This window comes from Carassius carassius, chromosome 4 (genome assembly GCF_963082965.1).
Source record: "Carassius carassius chromosome 4, fCarCar2.1, whole genome shotgun sequence".
Classification (NCBI taxonomy): Eukaryota; Metazoa; Chordata; class Actinopteri; order Cypriniformes; family Cyprinidae; genus Carassius; species Carassius carassius.
In genome coordinates this window covers 1295373-1317444 of record NC_081758.1, presented here as the reverse complement: position 1 = coordinate 1317444, position 22072 = coordinate 1295373, and the positions used below count along the sequence as shown (strand labels likewise).

The 22072-nt window shown below is 39.3% G+C and overlaps 1 protein-coding gene across 2 annotated transcripts; it reads right to left on the bottom strand.

Annotated features, from left to right (window-relative positions):
- Nucleotides 1-4473: 4473 nt before the first annotated feature.
- LOC132129087 (transcription factor COE2-like) lies at nucleotides 4474-21389 on the bottom strand. 2 transcript variants are annotated; one of them, XM_059540526.1, is made up of 16 exons: nucleotides 20887-21389; nucleotides 19742-19898; nucleotides 19236-19296; nucleotides 18910-18965; nucleotides 18716-18789; nucleotides 17563-17631; nucleotides 10275-10356; nucleotides 8565-8706; nucleotides 8273-8403; nucleotides 8053-8179; nucleotides 7658-7746; nucleotides 7489-7554; nucleotides 6732-6909; nucleotides 6227-6412; nucleotides 5948-6115; nucleotides 4474-4793 (listed from the first exon to the last, which is right to left on the bottom strand). In XM_059540526.1, the coding sequence occupies exons 1-16, from the start codon at nucleotides 21018-21020 to the stop codon at nucleotides 4771-4773; spliced, it is 1743 nt and encodes a 580-aa protein (XP_059396509.1). In that variant the 5' UTR covers nucleotides 21021-21389; the 3' UTR covers nucleotides 4474-4770. The 2 variants fall into 2 exon arrangements, with proteins under 2 accessions (XP_059396509.1, XP_059396519.1); XM_059540536.1 differs by having other exon boundaries at nucleotides 19236-19293.
- Nucleotides 21390-22072: the final 683 nt, after the last annotated feature.

Sequence of the window (22072 nt, the reverse complement as noted above, 5' to 3'; positions counted from 1 at the left end):
TCACGTCTTTTTGATCCTTCCGCCCGCCCGGTGACTCCCGAGTGTATTTTACCTGAGAAAATAGTCGTCTCAGCACTCGTATGGGAGGTCGAATCGAAGGTAAAGACGGCCTTAGAAGGGGTAATGCCTCCGCCCGGTTGCCCACCGAATCGTTTATTTGTGCCGGAGGAGTTACGGTCCGAGGTTATTCAGTGGGGTCACTGCTCTAACATTGCTTGTCATCCAGGGATAAGCCGAACCAAGGGGTTAGTTAAACAACGATTCTGGTGGCCACTTATGGCTCATGACGTCTACGATTTTGTTTTGGCTTGCTCAGTTTGCGCCAGTGGTAAGTCGTCTAACCGGCATCCTGATGGGCTTCTTCAACCGCTGTCTGTCCCTTAGAGACCCTGGTCACATATCGCACTAGATTTTGTTACCGGCCTCCCGCCGTCTAATGGCATGACGGCCGTTTCAACCGTAGTGGACCGGTTCTCGAAGGCAGCACATTTCATTCCCTTGCCCAAATTACCTACAGCCAAGGAGACAGCGGTCACTGTCCTAGATCACGTCTTTCGGTTACATGGCCTCCCGGTAGATGTGGTTTCTGACAGGGGATCCCAATTCATATCCAAATTTTGGAAGGAATTTCATAAATTGCTAGGAGCGACGGTTAGTCTGTCTTCGGCTTATCATCCCCAGAGTAACGGGCAGTCTGAGCGAGCCAACCAAGATTTAGAGAGAACGTTGCGATGTTTGGTCTCCGAGAATCTTTACTCCTGGAGCCAACAACTCTCTATGGTGGAGTACGCTCACAATTCGTTACCAGTGTCAGCCACGGGCCTCTCTCCATTTCAGTGCAGCTTAGGTTACCAGCCACCAGCTTTTCCTAGTCTGGAATCTGAAGTCGTGGTCCCCTCCGCTCACGCATTTGTCCAGAGGTGCCACCACACCTGGACCAGAGCCCGCGAGACTCTGCTCCGGATGAGGGAGCGCACTAAGGCCAAGGCCGATCGCCACCGGTCAAAGCCTCCCGTTTACGTCGTGGGTCAAAAAGTGTGGCTTTCTAAGAACAATATTCCTCTCCGTTCCGTTTCTAACAAATTAGCTTCCAAACTCATTGGCCCGTTTTCTGTCACCAAGATCATTAGTCCGGTGACAGTCCGCCTCAAACTACCTCCAGCGTACAGGAGAATACATCCCGCCTTCCATGTGTCCAAAATTAAACCCGTGTTTTATTCGCGTATTAATCCGCCTACCCCGGTTCCCCCGCCGCCGCATCTCGTAGATGGGGAACCGACTCATTTGGTTAATCGTATTCTGGACTCGAGATGGAGGGGACGAGGATTGTGGGTGAAGTCTGTGTGTTACGCGTCAGCACTGATTAGTTTGTGGGCGTCTGCGTTAATTGTCATCAGCAAGAGCTGTCACTCATTACTCATCCCTATATAGTCATTACACAATTTTACTAAATTATAATAAACAATAATAAATAGAATTGTTGATTTAGTGTTTTACATTATTGACAGTTCAAATGATGTATATTTTGAATTTCTCACAAGAATTAAATTGAGTGTTTGTAACAGTGTTTGAAATCACCCTTTTTTATCAATTAAAGATGTTACAATAATACTGGCTACAGTTGTTACATTAGAAAATGCACTTACATTAAGTGTTTTTAAGTAACTGCAGTGTGATCATCAAACAATCATCAGAATTGTGTTGCTCAAACAGCTTGTGGCCAGCAGATGGACCCATATTCATGTGCTAAACTCACAAAAACAAATTAAGATGTGTTCTTTTATGAAGCTATGGAGCATACCTTGAAAATCACAAAATAATCATTATTTAATTGAACTGAATTTACTTATTGTATTACTTTAAAGAAAATCATAATAGAATAATCAGAATAGGCAAAAAGAAGGTAAACAGAATAAAGAGGCAGTTGATTGACAAGTGTATATGCTCAACCAAAGGCATGCTATCACATACACAAACATAAACAGAGGCAGCAGGTGCTCCTACTTGGGCTTTAATTACATGATCTCTGATTCATCTAATTGATATGCTAATGAGGGTGTAATTAATGCATGAGAGATCACATCAGCAACCTCTATTAATTAATGAATAATCATCATATATGGCCTTGCATATGTAATCACACATACATTTATCAGGTTTTTGTTTGTTTGATTTTGTTTTTGCAGAAATGTTTTACTTGATGGATTAATCTACAATAATTCATGCGGTTTCAGTTATACATAAAATACATTTTAAAAAGGAAGTATGGAGAACATGAGGAACATATCCAGAAGATATAATGTTAATAGTGAAACAATAATGCGCTTATAAAGAGATGTTTAGTGTCCACTTAAAATAACAGCAGAATTAGGTTTTACCTATACTACTGTTACCTTCTACCTAATAAAGTCACCCCATCCTCTTTTCTCATTCCTTTCAGATGTGGCTAGCACCCAAATGTAAGACCAACAATGACGTTCTCCTTTGTCTCCCTTCTACAGAGCTCATCTGTGAATGGTGAATTAAACATATAGCTAATGATATTACATCCGTGCCATAGACTGAGTGCTGCTGTAGAGCTCTGGTGATTGATGGCCCAACAGTCCTCAAGACAATCAAGCGTGTGGACTTTCCTCCATTGCTGGGCATTGTCTGTCTGTATCCATCTGCTGTCAGATGCTATGAGTTCAATTTGTCATTCGACCAGCACCCGTCTCAGCATAATTAAGACTTCAGTTTACGCTGATTCACTCAAATCCATCTCTCCTAGTGCATTAACTCTTGTATTTAAGATTTTTGACATTGTGCACTATTTATTTGAATATTTACATCTCTATTTTCCTGAAGAAAGAACATTTTGATGTGATAAGAATGCAATACAATACATCCTTTCCCTGTTTTAGCCACATTTATACGGGAAATGGCAAATAAAATCTAGGTGAAAAAATGAAAAAAATGTAGATACGCAATAGTCTTTAGTAAGTCCTACCATTCTATTAGATCATAATGTCCCAGTATTTCAATAAAATATATTGGACAATAGCAATTTAAAAAAGTCAAAACCGTAGCAGATTTATAATATATGATTGTTTTGAGATGGTTTGGAAGCATTCTTAACAAAAGCAGGCAGAGAGACACATGCACTACAGATGTGTCCGAAACTGACTGAATGCATGTGTGTGAGAGAGAGAGATATTGTGTTTTGCTTTGAGAAACACACAAGGGACCCTTTCTGTGTACTCCATCTGCCTCTGACGCCCAGGGGACTCAGAGAGGAGGTGTGAGTCTGGAAGAGTTATAATGTACCTCAACAAAGGATTTGACAAAAAGCCTTTAGTAAATAAATAAAAAAAGCTTTATCCATGGCACAAACCTTTACCTCCGTTTAGCTCCCTTTGTCCACAATATTTAGTGTTGGTATGTATCCCAGCAGAACCTTTTCACATTTTATTTATGCAGGCTGTTGGCCTGTGAGGAAAGTGAAGAATATAAGATATGTTTTTATTTAAATAACTCTGGTGACCGTTTTCATCAATAGAAAGAAACTGTTTGTCCGTGTGTTGTATGCAGATTTGGGTAGAATATGTTAAGCCATACCTGCACATACATGCATAGATTTGTCCATTGTGTTTGTTAAACAAATGTTGTTTTTATATATAACATAAATTAGATGGTCAAAATGGAATTTAATTGACTGATCTTGTTTACATAAGCTATTTCTATAATCTTCAGTGAGATGGTTTAATATGTCAGTAACACTTTAGTTAACATGAACTAATCTTGAACACTTCTACAGCGTTTATTACAGTAATCTTAATGTTAATTTCAACATTTAAAAATGCATTATTAAAATCAAAAGCTGTGCTTGTTAACATTAATGCACTGTGAATAAACTGATGGACTGGAGTGCTGTGGATTATTGTGATGTTTTTATCAGACTCTCATTCTGACGGCATCCATTCACTGCAGAGCATCCATTGATAACACACTGATGCAATGCTACATCTCTACAAACCTGATGAAGAAACAAACTCATCCTAATCTTGGATAATGAAAGATATTCAGCGATTTCAGCATGCACAAAATCTACAGTCACTATTTTAATATGAATAACAAAATGACAACATATAAAATGTTTACAGAAAAACAAATACAATTAGATAACAATAACAAACACAATTATGGTTCCGTATATTAGAACTTAACCTAAAAATATAACTTATATAGTTTTTGTCATTAAATAAGTCAATATATGAGGTAATCAGTTCATTAATCTAAGCCTAAATAGACATTTTCTGTTTCTCTAAATGAAAAGCCTGGTATGTGCTTTTAAAAGCACAGTTTCAGTTCAAGGATGTAGACCTATAAGCATATGGTAAAAAATCTTTGACACAGTTGACATCCCTTTTACTGGCATCTACTGCGGTGGAAGTCTATTGACCAGTGTCTGTCAGGAGCGCACGGCCAAACAGGTGTAGCAGTCTGAAGTCACTAAGTTATGTTTCATCATAAATTATACATCTTTTGGCATTTTGTGGCGGGAAGAACCTTTAAGTAACACCATCCCTTTGGCAACCTCCTCACAATCAGAGGCAAACAGTGTGCATAGAGGGGATACGTCTTAAGAAGGTCCCCAACATGTTTTTGTCTCTAATTCTCTTGATGGCTCTTCATCAGAAGATTAGACAGCTGTGTCTTTTTCACTGAGACAATGTTGAGTCTAGTTCTGGCCACTGACTGTAGAGCTTATGACTGGAAAAGACTCATCTTCTACATCGGGTGAACCACAAGACCTGTCATGGCTGGAAATTAAAGAAAAAATAAAAATAAAAAGAGATTATATTCAATGACAGTAACATGTAACTCATCACACTAGGTTGTAGATACACACAACGATGAAGATGAAGGGTAAAATTGTTTAATAATACATAGCTGACATAGCTATATCAAAGAGATGATTCAATAAACTGTTACTATGTTATGCCTGTATTGCCATAGCAAGAAATAAATGATGAGTTACTGCTGACACACAAAATGTTATACTTATATATTACATTTAGAGGAAAACTTTGCTCCTCCTCAGGCCATCCGAGATGTGGATGAGTTTGTTTCTTCATCAGGTGTGTAGAAATGTAGCACTGCATCAGTGTCTCATCAATGGATGCTCTGCAGTGAATGGGTGCCGTCAGATTGAGAGTCTGATAAAAACATCACAATAATCCACAGCACTCCAGTCCATCAATCAAATGTTTCCCACAGTGAAAAAGTCTTTGTATATACTTAATCAGACATATTGCCTAATCTGTGCATATTTCTCTCTTGATTCAGATGAGACTATTGTTAGAGGACTTGTATTTTGTCTGAAGCAATGGTTTAAAGTTAAAAACATTTTACTGATGGATTTGTTTCTTACAAACATGCAACTTTTCTCTTCTCAAGACATTAACTGATGGACTGGAGTGTTGTGGGTAATTGTGATGTTTTTATCAGACTCTCATTCTGACGGCACCCATTCACTGCAGAGCATCCATTGATGAGACACTGATGCAATGCTACATTTCTCCAAACCTGATGAAGAAACACAGTCCTAATCAGGGTGAGCGCATTTTCAGCAAATTTTCTTTTTTGGGTGAACTATATCATTAATCAGTACAGTCTCCAAACAGAATCCCTGATCATTTTGAAAAGTAAAAAAAAAATGTGGATAAAGGGATGCAGAATATGGAATAAGGTAATAATATGTGCTTTATAAGTACTAATAAACAGCCAATGTGCTAGTAATATGCATAGTAATTAGCAGCTAGTTAACAGTGAGATTTAGTTCCTAAACTATACCCTTCTTACCAAAACTTTCTATAGAAAACTAAAGAGCTGAGAGTCTACAGGAGCTTGAAAACAAAAACTTTTTGGAAAAGTTATAAAGAGGTTGTGTGATCAACAGTTGTACCTCTGAAGCTGGAGCCTCCTGAGGTTTGGCAGACAGGTGATGGAGAACCCTGTGGTCTCAGGACAGGAGCAAAGGCACTTTTCTGTTTGCTGGAGGATGGGAACGATGTGAAGGGCAAGAGGGAGGATGAGGAACTGGAGCCGGGTACAGTGGGGCTAGAGGGCATGACTGAAAAAAAGAGTGTTTTGATTCTAACAAAATACTTATTTGACTGTCAAAGTTCATACTGTATTTTAGCAGAAGGAACTTTGAGTAAAAGACAACAAAAGTGAAACTCACTAGCATAAGGAGAGCTGTTTGGGGAGGCACTGTTAAAGCCAGGTGACCCTGAAACACCCAGATTACTCATGGGCACTGCCCCGTAACTCACATTCATGCCTCCATTGGATCCATAGATGGACTGCTGAGGGGTCGATGCTGAAGGGTAGCCCCGTGGGGACAAACTGCTCGGGTTACGAGAGTAACCTTCAATAAAAACAAGAGAAATCACAATACTAATACAGCAAGCCAGTCGGAGCAGTCGTGGCCTAATGCTTAGAGAGTTGGACTAGTAACCCAAAGGTAGTGGGTTTGAGCTCCAGCACAGGCAGATACATAATATCGTAACACCCCTCCACATTAAAACGAAACCCAATATTCAACTCTTAAAAATGTTCAAAAGCAATCAACCTCACAAAGGTTGGTGTTCATGTGAAAAGTCAAGCATAACCATTTAATGAATGTGTTGAGATTAGTTATCTATTACACTGAATGAGATGAAGGGTACTTGTCTGAGGGTCCTAACCGTGGTTGCTGGTTTGCCCAGGTTCTCCGATGCTCACACCCAGCTGTGTGGGATAAGAGCTGAGACCCATGACGCTGCCGTGGACCGGGGAGCTCGGCATGGCCTGCAGCTGACTGTGAGCTCGAGGCACGCTGTACAAAGCCTCCGCTATATCTGCAGCGCGTTTCAGCAACATGTCCTGCACCAACACCATATCAAAGAAAAGATGTGACTCACGGCAATGCACAGCAGGAGAATCTACTGGGTGATATGGCTCATGTTAAAGGGATAGTTTACCTAAAAAATGAACATGATGTCCTACCCTCTCAAATTGAAAAACATGGCTACCATGAACTGTTTGGTTATCAACTTTCTTCAAAATATCTTCTTTCATTATTAAAAGAATAAAGAAACTCACACAAGTTTAGAACAACTCGAAAGTCAGCCAATGACGACAGCATTTTCATTTGTGAGTGCACTGTCCCTTTAAGTATTTAAATATATGTTGCATGAACTGGAAACATTCATATGTAGCTTTGAACTTATATATAAGCTCATTTGTTTTGTTGACCATATGTCTTTGCTTCCACTGAAGCACAAATGATGCTGGAACATGTTTATTTTATGTTGAATCATATTCATCTTGGAAAACTTGTGAACTAAAATTAAAAACAAATCATGGAATTTTACCAAAAACTGCTGTGCTGATAAAAACGTGTTCAATAATAAGACATTTGGACTCCCCATGCCACAGACAGTCCTCTATATCTCCTGATACCTGATTGCTGGTGCTGTTTCCATAGAGTGATTCAACAACGTCTGCAGCTCTTTTAAGTAGCATTTCCTAATACAGAGAAAATCAATTCCGCAGAGAGTAAAAAAAAAAAAATGTTCATGTGTACTTTTTATTTCTTGACATTTATATGCATATAGCAGTATTCACTAACCTTTGCCAATTTTTCGGGGTCACCGGGATGTCGAGGGATCAGCTTCTGAAGTCTCTGGAAGCCGTAGTCAATAGTTGGCTCATTCAGCGCTAGAGATAATCATACTGAGTCAGTCTTTATCACACTCTTCCACATATTCCACTGTCTGCAGACATCCCATAGTGTGTAGTTTATTAAACAGAATCAGGCAATCGTCCTCAGTGTTATTATTAGTCTTGAGTACACATACTGTGTGTCTTCTTCACTAGCGGCGCCAAACAGAATTCGAAAAAAATAATAATAATTGTTTCCAAAAAGATTCTCCCAAACCATTCTGCATTGCTCAGCCAAACTCAAAACTTCTATGGGATGAGCCAGAAGATGAGAAACATGGCAATGTTTTGCTGTGTGTTCACCTGTATAAATGAAGCGGCCCGGAGCTCCTTTACAGAACTGCTTGGATTTGTAAGACAGTGTAACTTCTACGAGCCCTGGAATGTGTCGAGGAGGAGTCTGAACTCGGATTGCATGAGGAGTGATTAACTGCAGGAGTAGAGACAGAGAAACAAGCTCTGGAGGTTACCTGTTACAGACTGTTGGTCAAAGCTTGCTCTGATAGACTCTGCCAAAGCATACCTCGCTCCACACTAGCATGCTCCCGAACACCACCTGCAGACCGTCGAAGAAGTTTTCCCCGATCACGATCACCATAGCCCCGCCAGTAGTCCAGCCTTCACTGGGGCTGATGGCTTTGATACAGGGAGACGCTGTAGTGGAGAAACCACACAGATGTAGATGGCATCCCTCACAGCTACTCTTCTCAAGCTCATTTACAGCTGCCCTTCAGACTTCATGGTTAAAAGCATCCTCCCCTTGTATATAACTGTGGATTAATGCAAACCTCTGTCATTTTACTTGTGAATCTCACCATAGTCCATGCTAGTCTCCGCCGTCTCATTTGAATCCGTTCTTCGAGAGCGGCGTCCGTGTTTGGAGTTGTTGTGCACAAACATGTTGTCAGAAACGGCTAGGACAGGACCATCCACACTGACTGTAGTGGACAGAACCACCTAAAGGAATGCAAAGAAAGATTTAATGATCCCAAAAAGAGTTCGAAGGAGGAGATCAAGTAGTGCAAAAGATGTCCTTGCAGTGTCCTCTACTGCTGCTGATTTAAAATCCACCGTTTTATAGCCCTGCTTGAATTATTTGTCATCAAGAGCATTACACAAATATGAAGCAATAGAGAACAATAATAGAGAATCCCTCTCAAGTATTGCTTTTCTCTCGCATCCCTCTTCTTATTGATACAATTCTCTGTTCTCATCCTCCCATGTTCTCATTTATTCTTTAATTAATCTCATTTACACTCTCACTCTTGTTCCCATCTTTCCACCTGATTCATGCCTTCTCTTTTTCTTCTCTTTATCAGCTGACAAATGTACGTTTTACTTGCCATATTGATGGCTCATGTTCATCCTGACATCTCATATAGGAACTAAATTCACAAGACTGCACACTGTTTATAAAGTCATAAGCCGTTATTGTACTATTTTCTTTTAAACATGGAGTCAGAGGAGAAGTTTGTTGCATTGCTTCCTGCTGTTATAGTTTTTTTTTAACATGCTTGTTTACATGCATTTAACATGCTTTAACATGCTGCTTGGGTTTATCAATCTTCTTGCACAAAGCAAGTCTCAACCAAAAGGACATCAATGAATTTGACATGATTTCTCCTGATAATTAAAAAACATTGAGCTCATATGACAGCTAAAATCCCATCATGTATGGCCATTATTAAAAAACCTACTTGACATTCAATGTGGCCTTTCAAACTGAGATACAGTATAGTTGATATAATATGAGATGACTGAGAATATCAGAGCTGATGTGCAAAAAGCTGCAGAGCTAAAGACACAACACATAGAAATGAGAGATGCTGCAAAAGAAGAAGGGTCACACTCCAAAAATATGTTAATAAAGTAAGGACAGCAGGGAAATGAAGAGTGAGGGATGAAATGTGAGATAGTGAAAGACAAGTGGGAGGAAGTAAAGCTTAGGGTCCCCAGCGAGCACTTCCTGGGTCACAGAGCCTGACCTTCCCCATCTGGAGCCCATCACTCAACCTCCTGAAGCACCTTGGCTGATTTCCTGATGATCCTTGCTTCTTCAGCTTTTCTTTTCCTGATCACTCCCTCTCGCTTATGAGATATTGTATTTAATCACTTAATATAAATCACACACTCTGTTTATATAAAACTACAGAACTGCTGAATATATTACCAGAAATACATAAGAAAGCCTACCACTACCAAGTGCGAACAACACATATTCTTATTATTTAGAGTATTTGTCTTGTTTTCCAGAAAAACATCAGTAAGAAATTGCATACTATATCCATTTTTTTTTCAGAGAGTGTGTCTTAAATATACTGATGTTTTGTCTTGTTCAATCTTTAAAAGAAAAAAGACATGCTGTTTTCACAACGTTTGGGTGTTATTACTGGAAATAAAACAAAGTTGTTGATTTTCTTCAGGAAAAATGGAATACAGTCTGTGGGTTCTACCTAAAAGACATCCAAACATTTCTGCATTTTGCAAAATCATTTTCTTTACATACGGGTATACATGACGGATACCTGAAATCGTCTCATGTCTCGGGGGTTCCCTGCTGTCTTCAGACAGTTTTGATTGCACTTCAGGAAAAACTTCAAGAAAAATCTGTGGGAAACACAAATAAAGAAACAGACATTTTATTTAAGGAAGGTCTGCTTCATTTAGTCTGTTACACACAAACAAATGTACTGTAAACTACTTTAAAAAGCCAGGAGAAACCACTTCCTGTATGACGATGGCTGTGTGTACTATGAAGCTCAATATGCAGATGCCAGCATGAGCTGATGAGACATGCCCTTCTCTGTCTCGTATGATATTGTTGGAAAGAGTGTGCATGAGTGAGCAATTACAAACAAACTTCTGCAATCCAGTTCATTAGATTGCATCAGAAGTGTGATTTGTTTTTGAATCTGGCTTCATTACTTCTGATTATAAAAAGCAGATAGAAAACACATCTCCATTGTCAGACAAGGATTTTTCTCGATTATTTTACTGGGACTCGTGCAACCAGTAAAGAGGGTGTAATGACGCCCCTGTTCAAAACTATATCTAAACTTTGAATTCAACTAAAGTAGGCCTACATATTTCACACATCATCACGACACAGATTTATTCTCTTAATAAATGCTGCCTGGATAATGTTTTGACACAGAAGCCATCCTTTCTCTCAGGTATAGCTTCTCAGTACTTCTGCATTTCGAATGCATCTCAAATTGTCACTCCACATTGAATCAGGAAGGCTTTGTTTACTAGATAGCCATAACAGTAATTAATTCCATAACTGGGATTAATAAACTTAGATTCAGATGCAAAAACATGGTCACATATTAATAGCTGGTTTAATAAGAAATAACCCAGTTTACAAAAAGCAAAAATGCTCCAGCAGTTTTTCTGTAACGTAACATTTTGTGGATACAGTTTTTATAAACTGCACCAAGGGGACCAATTAATTGGCTGTAGTGGTACTTTTGATCTGTACTTTTTAAGAAAGGACACTCTATAAACTCTGCATCTGAACCGCTGTCTCTCTCTCATAATATCTTTTTGTGCCGTTTCATGCCCTACCCAAGCTCCACGTACCATTCTTTTCACTTTAACTACATGATAAACATCTGAGCCCTTAATGAAATCATAGAGCGCAGCTGCAAGCAGGCAAATGAAAGCACATGGGCCACGCAGCATTAACATGCATTAGTCACTCCTCCACTCACTTAGCATGCAAATCTCTAAGCCTCGCTGCCTCGCACCTTCTGCCATGGATCCATTCACCGCATCATAATTAGACCCATCTTGCATAATTAATTAGGACTCCTGGAGGAAAACCTTGCAACTTCAGCACAACACCCTTCCGTCTCTGTTGTGTCATGAGGAAAAGTCTAATAATAACAATGTAAGTTTTGCACTGTTCTGATATTTAGGTTAACTGGAGTAAGGTCTTCACAGAAGTCCAGTGAAACATATTTGGAACTAAACTGATTCAAAAATAACACTTTCAAAGTTCACTGGGAAAATTGTAAATGCTACAGCTTCATTAAAATAAGAGAGAAAAAAGTTTTATAAAAAAAAACGACAACTCTTATTTATTGACACATACAGTACAGAACAAAAGTTTGGACACACCTTCTCATTCAAAGAGTTTTCTTTATTTTCTTGACTATGAAAATTGTAGAGTCACACTGAAGGCATCAAGGGCTATTTGAGCAAGAAGGAGAGTGATGGGGTGCTGCGCCAGATGACCTGGCCTCCACAGTCACCGGACCTGAACCCAATCCAGATGGTTTAGGGGTGAGCTGGACCACAGACAGAAGGCAAAAGGGCCAACAAGTGCTAAGCATCTCTCGGGGAACTCCTTCAAGACTGTTGGAAGACCATTTCAGGTGACTACCTCTTGAAGCTCATCAAGAGAAAGCCAAGAGTGTGCAAAGCAGGAATCAAAGCAAAAGGTGGCTACTCTGAAGAACCTAGAATATGACATATTTTCAGTTGTTTCACACTTTTTTGTTATGTATATAATTCCATATATAATTCCACATGTGTTAATTCATAGTTTTGATGCCTTCAGTGTGAATCGACAATTTTCATAGTCATGAAAATAAAGAAAACTCTTTGAATGAGAAGGTGTCCAAACTTTTGGTCTGTACTGTAGGTAAAATACAAATTTGGATGATGAGCTATTATATAGTTAGTCGAGTAACCAAAAATGAAATACAAAACCATAAACTAAATTCTGGACAAACTGTATTAAAATGTGTCAAATCACGTTTTGATAGATCAAAAGAACAGCATTTATATGAAATATAAAGCTTTTGTAACATTATAAAGATCTTTACTGCCACTTTTGATCAATTTAAATGCATCCTTGCTTGCATCTATCTATCATCTATCTATCTATCTATCTATCTATCTATCTATCTATCTATCTATCTATCTATCTATCTATCTATCTATCTATCTATCTATCTATCTATCTATCTATCTATCTATATGAATAGTCTATAAACAGATAACTTTTATTATGTAATAATGTTTTATTGTGTTAGTAAGCTGTAATATGTTTAAATTTTCTTACCTAATCAAAATAACCCAACTGCAGTCTGATTAAGATTAATTGTAATGTGCAATGAAAAAAAAAACATGATTTTTGAGCATTGTTAAAAACTGTGTTGCAAATGACCTCTTACATCCCAAATAAAATATGCCATAGTTTTGATTGCTATTACTATTATTATACTGAAAAAAGAAATATGCATTAATGAATGAGAAGATATTTATATACATGACATCTTGCCATTTCTTTGTGGAATTCTAAGACACTCTAAGAAATGTTATTGTGAGTATTTGTAATATTTAACACTTGAATAGTAAGTGATCTTCATTACTGGACAGCCTGTTGATCACAGACAGAAACAGAGTCAGAAGCATCGCTCATCAGTACTTCCTCTTGTCCATCTCACCTCTGTCCCGCTCCGTCTTAGACAAACAAAACAGTGTCATGACACAGAGAGAGAGGGGGAGGACAATTAGGAAACCAGATGTGCAGCATCCAAACACTGACACGCTGAAAGGTTTGAGCAGCAATACATCAACTCCTGTATGCCACATGTGTGTGAGAACAACCGCTCGTCTGACATCACAACAACATTACCTTCAGCCCAAAACTACAACTTCGTTCATCAGAGCTACCTACAAACACCAGGTGCTGATATTCACTTTCTGTAACTACTGGATTCATCCCCAAATATGCAATCCAAAAAATGGGGCGTTGAATGTGTGTTGTAGGTGAGGATTGTGGGGGAGCCTCAGAGGGTTTTGGGGAGCAGAGGTTAGCCAGGGCTGGTCATAAATACTCTGGGCTCCCAGAATCCCTTGGCAGACTTTGGGGCCAGACTGGTCGAGGGGTTAACAGGCCACGTTCCCAACCTCTGACCCCACTAACAGGGCACACATAGCAGCTCTAAAAACCACCACATACCTCACCAGGACCTTTCGCACTTGCTTCCACAACTAAGAAAAACAGAAGCAACCAACCAACATTTCTGGACTCATTTCTGGACTCATGATTTTTTTTTATTATTCTTGTAAGAGCTTCTATTTCATGTTATTTAAATTGCGAAAATATTTGAAAATCAACATCATTTCATTGCTGTCAGCATGCACTCGAGCATGGACTCCTCAAGATGTGCTAATCCTGATGATGCATGCTTTTCCAGTTCTGTGCTGCAACTGAAGCATGGGCATGTCACGAATTTGCTTATTTGATTAGTTACTTAGAAATTGCACAGAATCTCTTTTGCATTAATTAAACATCATACATGTTCTGTGTTTTTCAGTCCTATGAGCAGTTGACTCACTCAGCACTTCAAAAACAGTCTCAAAGATCACTAGATATCTAGCAATTTTGCTTCAGTTAAGAATTTTCATTTCTTATTCTCCTCCCTGTTGCATTTACTTATGTCACATTTTGTTTCTGTAAATGCTTGTGCATATTTTCTGTTAAACACTTTGTAAACACTGTAATAAAAGGTGCTTAATTCATTGAGGGTATACATACATTACTGACATAAACAGATGGTACTTTCATAGCTATAACTGTGTTCGTTTTATTTATATATATTTTTTTTTTAAATCCAGCATGGTGTTGGAAATGTTTTCATTTATATATTAGTTATGCTCAGCACTTGTCCTGAGTATGTCTGTGTAAGCTCATTGCAGAAAAGGAAAGCATGCCATTTCTGCACAATCCTTCATCTTTGTGGGGAAACAAAGGCAGAGCAATCTGCATGAATACAAGAGAGACAGACAGGAGAAAAGAGGAAAAGATGTCTGCTTAATTAGCCAGTAATGATAGGATCTGACAAACAACATCTGTTTCCAAACTGACAGTGTGTTTATGTGTTTTAGTGTTTAAGTCTGTCTGTGTGTGTGTGTGTGTGTGTGTGTCTGTGTGTGTGTGTGTGTGTGTGTGTGTGTGTGTGTGTGTGTGTGTGTGTGTGTGTGTGTGTGTGTGTGTGTGTGTGTGTGTGTCTGGAGGAAACCCCACTTTCTCTGCAGAAATACACTCTTGTCTGTGCATATGACAGTTTTAGGATATATTCATCGGGACAGATGCCCTGAATTAGTTGACTTCATAGGCGTGCAGTTGTGAGAGATCATACAATGCAGACTCATGTGTGTGTGTGTGTGTGTGTGTGTGTGATGACTCTGTCAGGACTCAGGTCAGGGTTTATAGGGCCAGTGACAGCTTCCCAGCAGGCCTGCTGTGAGATCTGTCAGTCTCTCCACTAACAGCGCTCCTCACACTGCTGTCTGCATGTACACATTTGCTATAGATTAGCCACGCACATTATATTTTAGCACCACAGGCATCCCTGTTCCTCACAGCATTGACAGAAATCACCTTTCCAATTCATTCCCAGTCAATTGAATGTAAAGCAGATGGACTCCAATCAAAGGTTAGAAATATTAAATCTCAAAAATTGATCCAGAAAAATTAGCAAAATTTCAAGTGTCATATCAAATACTTGTAATTTCTTGTTTTTTTTAATTTATATATTTTGCCATAATCTGGTATGGAGTTATTTAAAGCTTCTATTTGTTCGCTTCAGGTTGCAACACAAAATGTGAAAAAGAAGGGTTTTGAAACTCTGGCCATGGAAATTAGTATCAATACTAATTTGAATACTTTTGTAAGGAACTGCTTACTGGTTTAAAAAATATATATACATTCTTTTTCTTTTAATTTTCTGTTGGTTGTTTATCTCAGTTATCTGATTCCAGATATCTACATTGGTCCAGGAAGTTCTGCTAGTGATTTCACTCATGTAGAAACAGCACAAGTATAAATGAGTATGGCAGAGATCAGAACTGCATTCCATCAACAATTCTGTGCATTCTCTGACTGATATGCCGACTTTTGCTACTGGCCATATGTTTAAAGAGTTTATTCATTTTTCTGCTTGGCCTGTATTTGTTACTCTTGGGTTCTTTCTGTTGATCCAATAGTATTGCTCTCCCCTGGGTTTGATTAGCAAAGTGAGAGGAGACAGATGGCACTATTCCTATTACTCAGACTCCCCCAATCAGAAAACTCATTGCAGATACAACTAGAGATGTAAAATAAGACGCTATGTCAGACCAGTCTTTAAAACAACAGTCTTTATTTTTTATTATATCATATTGATGATTTAAGTTTGCTTGCACAAAACCCACCCTGTGCTTGTTCCCCTTTCAACCCTGTCTTTCTTTTCCACAGGTCTTTCTTCACCCCCACTGGTCACATGCATCCATTTATTGAACCTGTGTGGTACTGACCTGCTGAGCCTCAAGCTGTTAGCCACACAGCTGTACATCTACCCCTAAAGAGAAGCTTGGATAGACCAGAGCCTTTAGAAACAACCACTGTCTTTCTTTACCTATGAACCCATACATATTTAGCACTTCTACTTTGACAGACTTTTCCTAATCCATTTCAGGCCTGTTTTGCATAACACTAAAACATCAGAGACTAATTAAATCAACACTTTTAAACAAAGTCACATTTAATTAACTGGATGGTTACATTGCATAGACTTCTATCATTTTTATGCAGCTAATTATAAATAGTTTAAAGTAACTTAAACCCATTCCTTAACCCGATCTCTTTTACCAAATTAATTGTTTTATATTTTTTATATGTTAATGATCTCTTGTACAGATGTCCCTGATTGGTTTTTCTCAAGTATATATCAGTGGTACACACACACACACACACACACACACACACCATCACACTCATTACTGCCAGTTTATATGAGATTTTAAACATAGCAGCTTTCATCTGCAGGATCAAAGTGTGTGGCCGAAGCACACTGGAGGTATTGATCAGTCATGGATCGTTGGATTAACTAAAGTCTTTCAATCTGTTTAATTCCAACACATGCACAAGCGCATAATAAGACATGCAATTATATAAACCAACTAACATAAACAGAGGTTTAAATGTGCAGAAATGAGTATGCAACATAACATGGGGACAGGTAATGCTAAAAATCTAGACTGCGAGAAGAGCCGAGGGAAGATGTGGGGAGCATAATGTGACAAAAGCCTCCTTCAGGATCAGCTGAGAGCTATTCTCTCCCCTTCTGCTCATAACTGGATTAGTTGTGGAGAAAAGGGAAGGGAGAAAGGGGCTGGGGACAGAGACAGACAGAGCAGCAGGTCCAAACAAAACGGACACAGATTAAAAAAGGAGGGGGGTGTAGGTGCTTTGGGATCACAATTCCCACATGCTCTGGGGAGGGATCCCGATGAGGCTGACTAATTATATCAATATTAGGGGGAAAGATTATAGGCGGCAAGGAAGAGAGAGTGTGAAGGTTATTAAAACTAGCCAAAAAAATCTAAATAAGGTAGAACTTAGGCCTGAAAAATGCTATTTTCTAGAAGATCTTCTAACAGATAGACTATTTTATACACATACTGGTGAAAAATAATGTATAGCCTGAATGCACTGTAAGTCGCTTTGGATAAATGCGTCTGCTAAACGCATGAATGTAAATGTAGTGAATAGAAAAAGGAGAAAATAAGTAAGAAACTGATTCTTTTTCAGCAAGAAGGCAAAGAATAAAGAAGAAAGTATCTGGTCATTCTAAAGGTCAAGTTACTGAAACTCTTCACATAATGACCAAGTGTTCAGTTTTCCAGAACTGAGTTCCCTTTAAATCATTACACCTCAAGTTTAATCACAAATCATTACTGTGGACTGTGTGCATGTAACCCATTCAAACATGTTCCTGTCTGAGTTAAAAACACAAGATTGGTGTCTGGACTTACCTGTCAATGATGACGGGGTCAGATGGCGTCTCATTGCGATTGCCGCAGCTTTTTTTCTCACAGCAGCGACTTGGTATGAAATAGAGAAGATAATGAATGATTAAAACTTGCTCCATAAGACCATTACAATTAAGACTCAGAAAAGGCAGGCCAGCAATCTGTCACATTGATTGTGAATGATCAAGCTTCTCGAGCACACACACACACACACACACACACCGTGGGTGGACCTCCTGTCTGTTCAGGGCACGTCACCCTCCCACACACAATCCCCCATCTCATGCACCACGCCACCAGCATAACAAAAGTGCCCCCCACCCCTGGCCATCTGCCTATATGCCTTCTCCGTCCCCCCCCCCCCCCCCCGTCAGACAGAGTCACTCCCCAGCTGTGTCTCCTGCCCTCTGCACCCCGTCCCCATCAGCTCTGTTATTAACCAGCTGTGAGCGCCCACTCGGGCATCTGCTGGCTACACAATAGGGGCAGAGCCAGTTCTGACCCCCCCTGCCCTCCCTAACTCTGTCCTCGAGCCTGAGGTCACCGCACACCCTCTGTCTTTTCTGTCTCTTTTCTAGCGCAGCTACCACGCACTCCTTACAGACAATAACTTGTGCTTAATCTGTACAGAAGATGTGTGTTATTTATCCTTCCACTCATGATATGTAGCATCATCTGTGGTCACTCTTAAGTGATCATTGCAGGTCACGTTTACGGTCGTTTGCGAATTCATTCATTAGGAATTCTGTGTGAAGGTGAAAGATTCTCCCCACACAGATTTTACTCGTGTTCAAGTTGGTCGTGCAAATCTGTCGCGTTGACCAACAGAAAGCTGTCGGGTTTGAAAGTGACTTCTATGTTTGTTTGCTTGTTTTTTCCTGCAGAATTTCCTTAATGTGCCATTAGAGCGAAACTGACTCTAGAAATATGGTTTGGGATAGAAAGCAGCTGGACATGCTGTATGTTTTATACACAGCAGATCTTACTTCTATTTTTGACTTGTTATCTAAGACAAACCCTTTATTTTTCAGAGTGTAGATGGAGCTGTGATCTAAAAGTGGCTGGAGAATGGTCATTACACAGTTAACTGAATCTGCTGCATGCTCTCCTAAGTTGCACATTGAAGATAAATAGATTTGATAGTGTTTTCTCTCACCTGCACATGACTTCATGAGTTAGCAGAACACGGCACATTTCTGGATTCTTGTTCTGTCCTTCATATGATATGGGCTGAACCATGCAGAACAGAATAAAAATAGGTCATCGACTCATTAAAGAGCAAAATTAAGAAAGTGTTTCTGGTGACTAAAAGACGTTTAGCTCAGAGAAAGAAAGGTGGTGCTGCTTTACCTGTTTAGTGACGGAATCAATGAGACGAGCATAAAGGTCTTGTTCTGTGCGAACACCTGTGATCAAAAATAGTGTTAGCAGATCGCTGATACAGAAGTGACTTTAATTAGGAAACACACTTCCATTGGGTCAAACAGAATCAGTTCTGTCCTTAAGAAATCAAAAATAAGAATTTGAAATGTTCATTTAATGCATAATATGATCACCTAATAATTTTATTTTTTATGTGCTATAATAAATGTTGATTTGCTATATGACCCAACAAACAGAACAATATCTAAATGACATAAATATTTCTATATAGTGATGATAAATGAGGAGCATACCATTACTGTAGAGGAGCTGGAGTTTGTAGTGAGTTCCATTATTGGTCTTCTCCCCCGTCTGCTGATTACGCAAAATTAACATTTAAACAAGTGTACAGTAATGTCTACAAAGTGCAACTATACAAAGGTACCAGTCACCACTCAGAAGCGAATGGTATTACTGTTAAAGATTTCGTTTGCATCTCTGCAATCTTGTTCAGATTGATCAGGGATGGAGCAGAAGGAGGGAGACAGATAGCAGGTTACTGTTGTATCGTAATGTTAAATGCAAATACCATTTACATTATAGTACGCCATGTGATACTGTAAACTGAGGTCAATGTATGATAGAGACTACCATGACTGTGTCATCGTAACACACTGGAGAGATCACAAACATTACATTTGCCACTTGTGAAAATAGTACTAGTTTTTAGAGTTTGAGAACCTGCCTGATGTTAAACTCTAGGAAACATCACCAGAAATCCAGTTATGTTGAGTCCTGTGAAGCATGCTGTAGAATATACCTTGTCCTGCTCCACGAAGTCAACAAACGCTGTCCTCTCCACTTCCACGGGCTGCCCGTTACGGTCATACAGTCCCAGAACAAAATGGAAGAAGTTGGACTTTCGGAGATTGGAGGGAGGCTGCTTCTCAAAGTGAGCACGGGATAAAGCCACTCCACTACATGTGTAAGGTTTGGGAGGAAAAACACAGATGGGTGATTTATCCTTTTTTCACACTGTGTGCACAGTTCAATTCAACATACTGATACAGTAGCATCGACTAAATTCAACATAGTTCTTAATGCATGTCTCTGACAAGATGACAATGACAAATACTTCAGCATCTGAATCTCCACTGAATACACCAATAATAATGCTTGTGTCTGAATCCTTATAGCCCAGTCTTGCCGAAAACAGGAACTATTTTAAGCCTAAAAAGTTTATTTTGAGCATATGATAAAAATATTAGGAAAAAGTTCAGATTGTATTAGTTACTCCCACCAAATGTAAAAAATAATAATAAGGAGTTTGATCTCATGAAGACACGTTGTTAGAAAGCACAGTGTCCAACTAATCAGTTGTAATTGTTCTAATAATAGATCATTTAATTAAATAATGAAAATGGGCATTAATATATATATATATAAACCTGCAATAACCAAATACACTGTAGATCAGATTAACAGCTAATTAATAAATAATTATTCTTATGTAAGTCTAACAACAAACAGCTGTCTATGGCAGAGTGAGTGCTCTCTCAGATATTTTGTAGAAACCCAGCTCTGTTCATATCGATACTTCTATGAGGTTATAGAAAACAAAAGATAGCCTACTCTACAGTTAACTTTAGCCCAATAGAATACTACTAGCATAATATTAATAATATACACATAAACACTAATAACGCACGTGTTATTGAAGAGAAATATTTCGACAACTCTTATAATCGTTTAGTCTGATACTTAGTTTAATCTTGCATTTATGCTCTGTTGTTTTGGATGGTAAATAAACAGTTTAACATCTGTACGTGTGCTGTATCGGCTATAATCAGAAGACATGGACAGTTGATGAAGATGTCTTTTTTTCTTCTTCAGGTAGTGTTTTCACATGCATGTAAAGACTTCAGCTGATTTAAAGAGCTGTCCGTGCATCAGAGCAGAACATACCTCTGTGCCGCTGTGTTTGCGTCAATCACGCCGACATTCCGCGCCCAGGAACGAACAGGATCCATTTCTTCTTCAAAACTCCCCACTTTCAACCCAGTGATGTCTCTAGTCGGGTGATCTTGACTCCCGAACATTTACAACAAGTTTGCAATGACAAGGCAACCTCCAGTGCAAATCCACAATCAAAATGTTCTGGAAATTCTGCGTCTCACTCAGAAGATGAGGCGATTTCCCCAGTTTGTAGAACACCGAGAGTCTCCGAAATAGTCCGTGAGGCAGTCTACTCCGTGCTTCTTCTTATAAGTTCATCGGAAACTTGCTGTCTTGGCGTATATTGGTCCTTCTTCGAGACCCATTCGAACTGTCCGCGCGCGCGCATCACCTGCAGTGCGCTCTCCGCCGAGCACCATTCACTTCACCAACAGCGTCTGCAGATATAAAGACACTCGAGGTAGGAGTTACACCATCCACGAGATGCTCTGAGGAGCTGATGTGCTGTAACAGCCGAGGATGGACATCTGATGCTGCTGCAGGACCCACGGGATGAAAAGAGGAGGAGCGAACCCGGAGACATATATCCAATGACTGTTCGCTAGAATATGTTCAAAGGACATCAAGTGTTATTTTTTATTTATTTAGATTGTCATTTTCAGTTCATGTCTGTCCGTTGGACTATCCTTTTTAAACCACATCAGTTGCCAAATTATTCAAACAGGACACATCTTTGGAAACGAAATTAGACAAGAGAATAAAATGTATTTGCTGTACGGATTTACTAGTAAGCAAATCGTTATAGGCATGCTCGTTGTTTGTTTCTAGGACTATTTTTCTAAATTATTTAGAATAAAAAATGTAGTCTTATGAACCGCCAAAAGTAATGCATCTATAACAAAGAGGAACAAATAGTAAATGTGTTTGAACGCCTGGCATCTGCGAGTGGAGAGCAGCAGACGGCCGAAACAATGAGATTTTTCTCAACTTTTTTTTAGACCATTTCCTCTGTGTAAGAAGAAGCTTTTCCATCTTTTCTTGCTACTGCATGGGGTTATTGTCTGGGCGTGGGGCTCAAATAACTAAACAATGACTGTGAGCCCCCATCCACCCACCGAGCACACACACACACATACACACACACACACACACACACACCATCTGCCAGCACGCCCCGGAGTCAGCTGTGTCGGTT

What these genes read in the sequence shown, in the direction of transcription:
- LOC132129087 (XM_059540526.1), bottom strand. Translation starts at nt 21,020, where the DNA reads ATGTTCGGGAGTCAAGATCACCCGACTAGAGACATCACTGGGTTGAAA. An exon ending in TTGATTCCGTCACTAAACAG is followed by an intron (nt 18,790 to 18,909) that starts GTAAAGCAGCAC and finishes TGCATGGTTCAG; the next exon opens with CCCATATCATATGAAGGACA. An exon ending in ACCCCGAAAAATTGGCAAAG is followed by an intron (nt 7,555 to 7,657) that starts GTTAGTGAATAC and finishes TCTCTGTATTAG; the next exon opens with GAAATGCTACTTAAAAGAGC.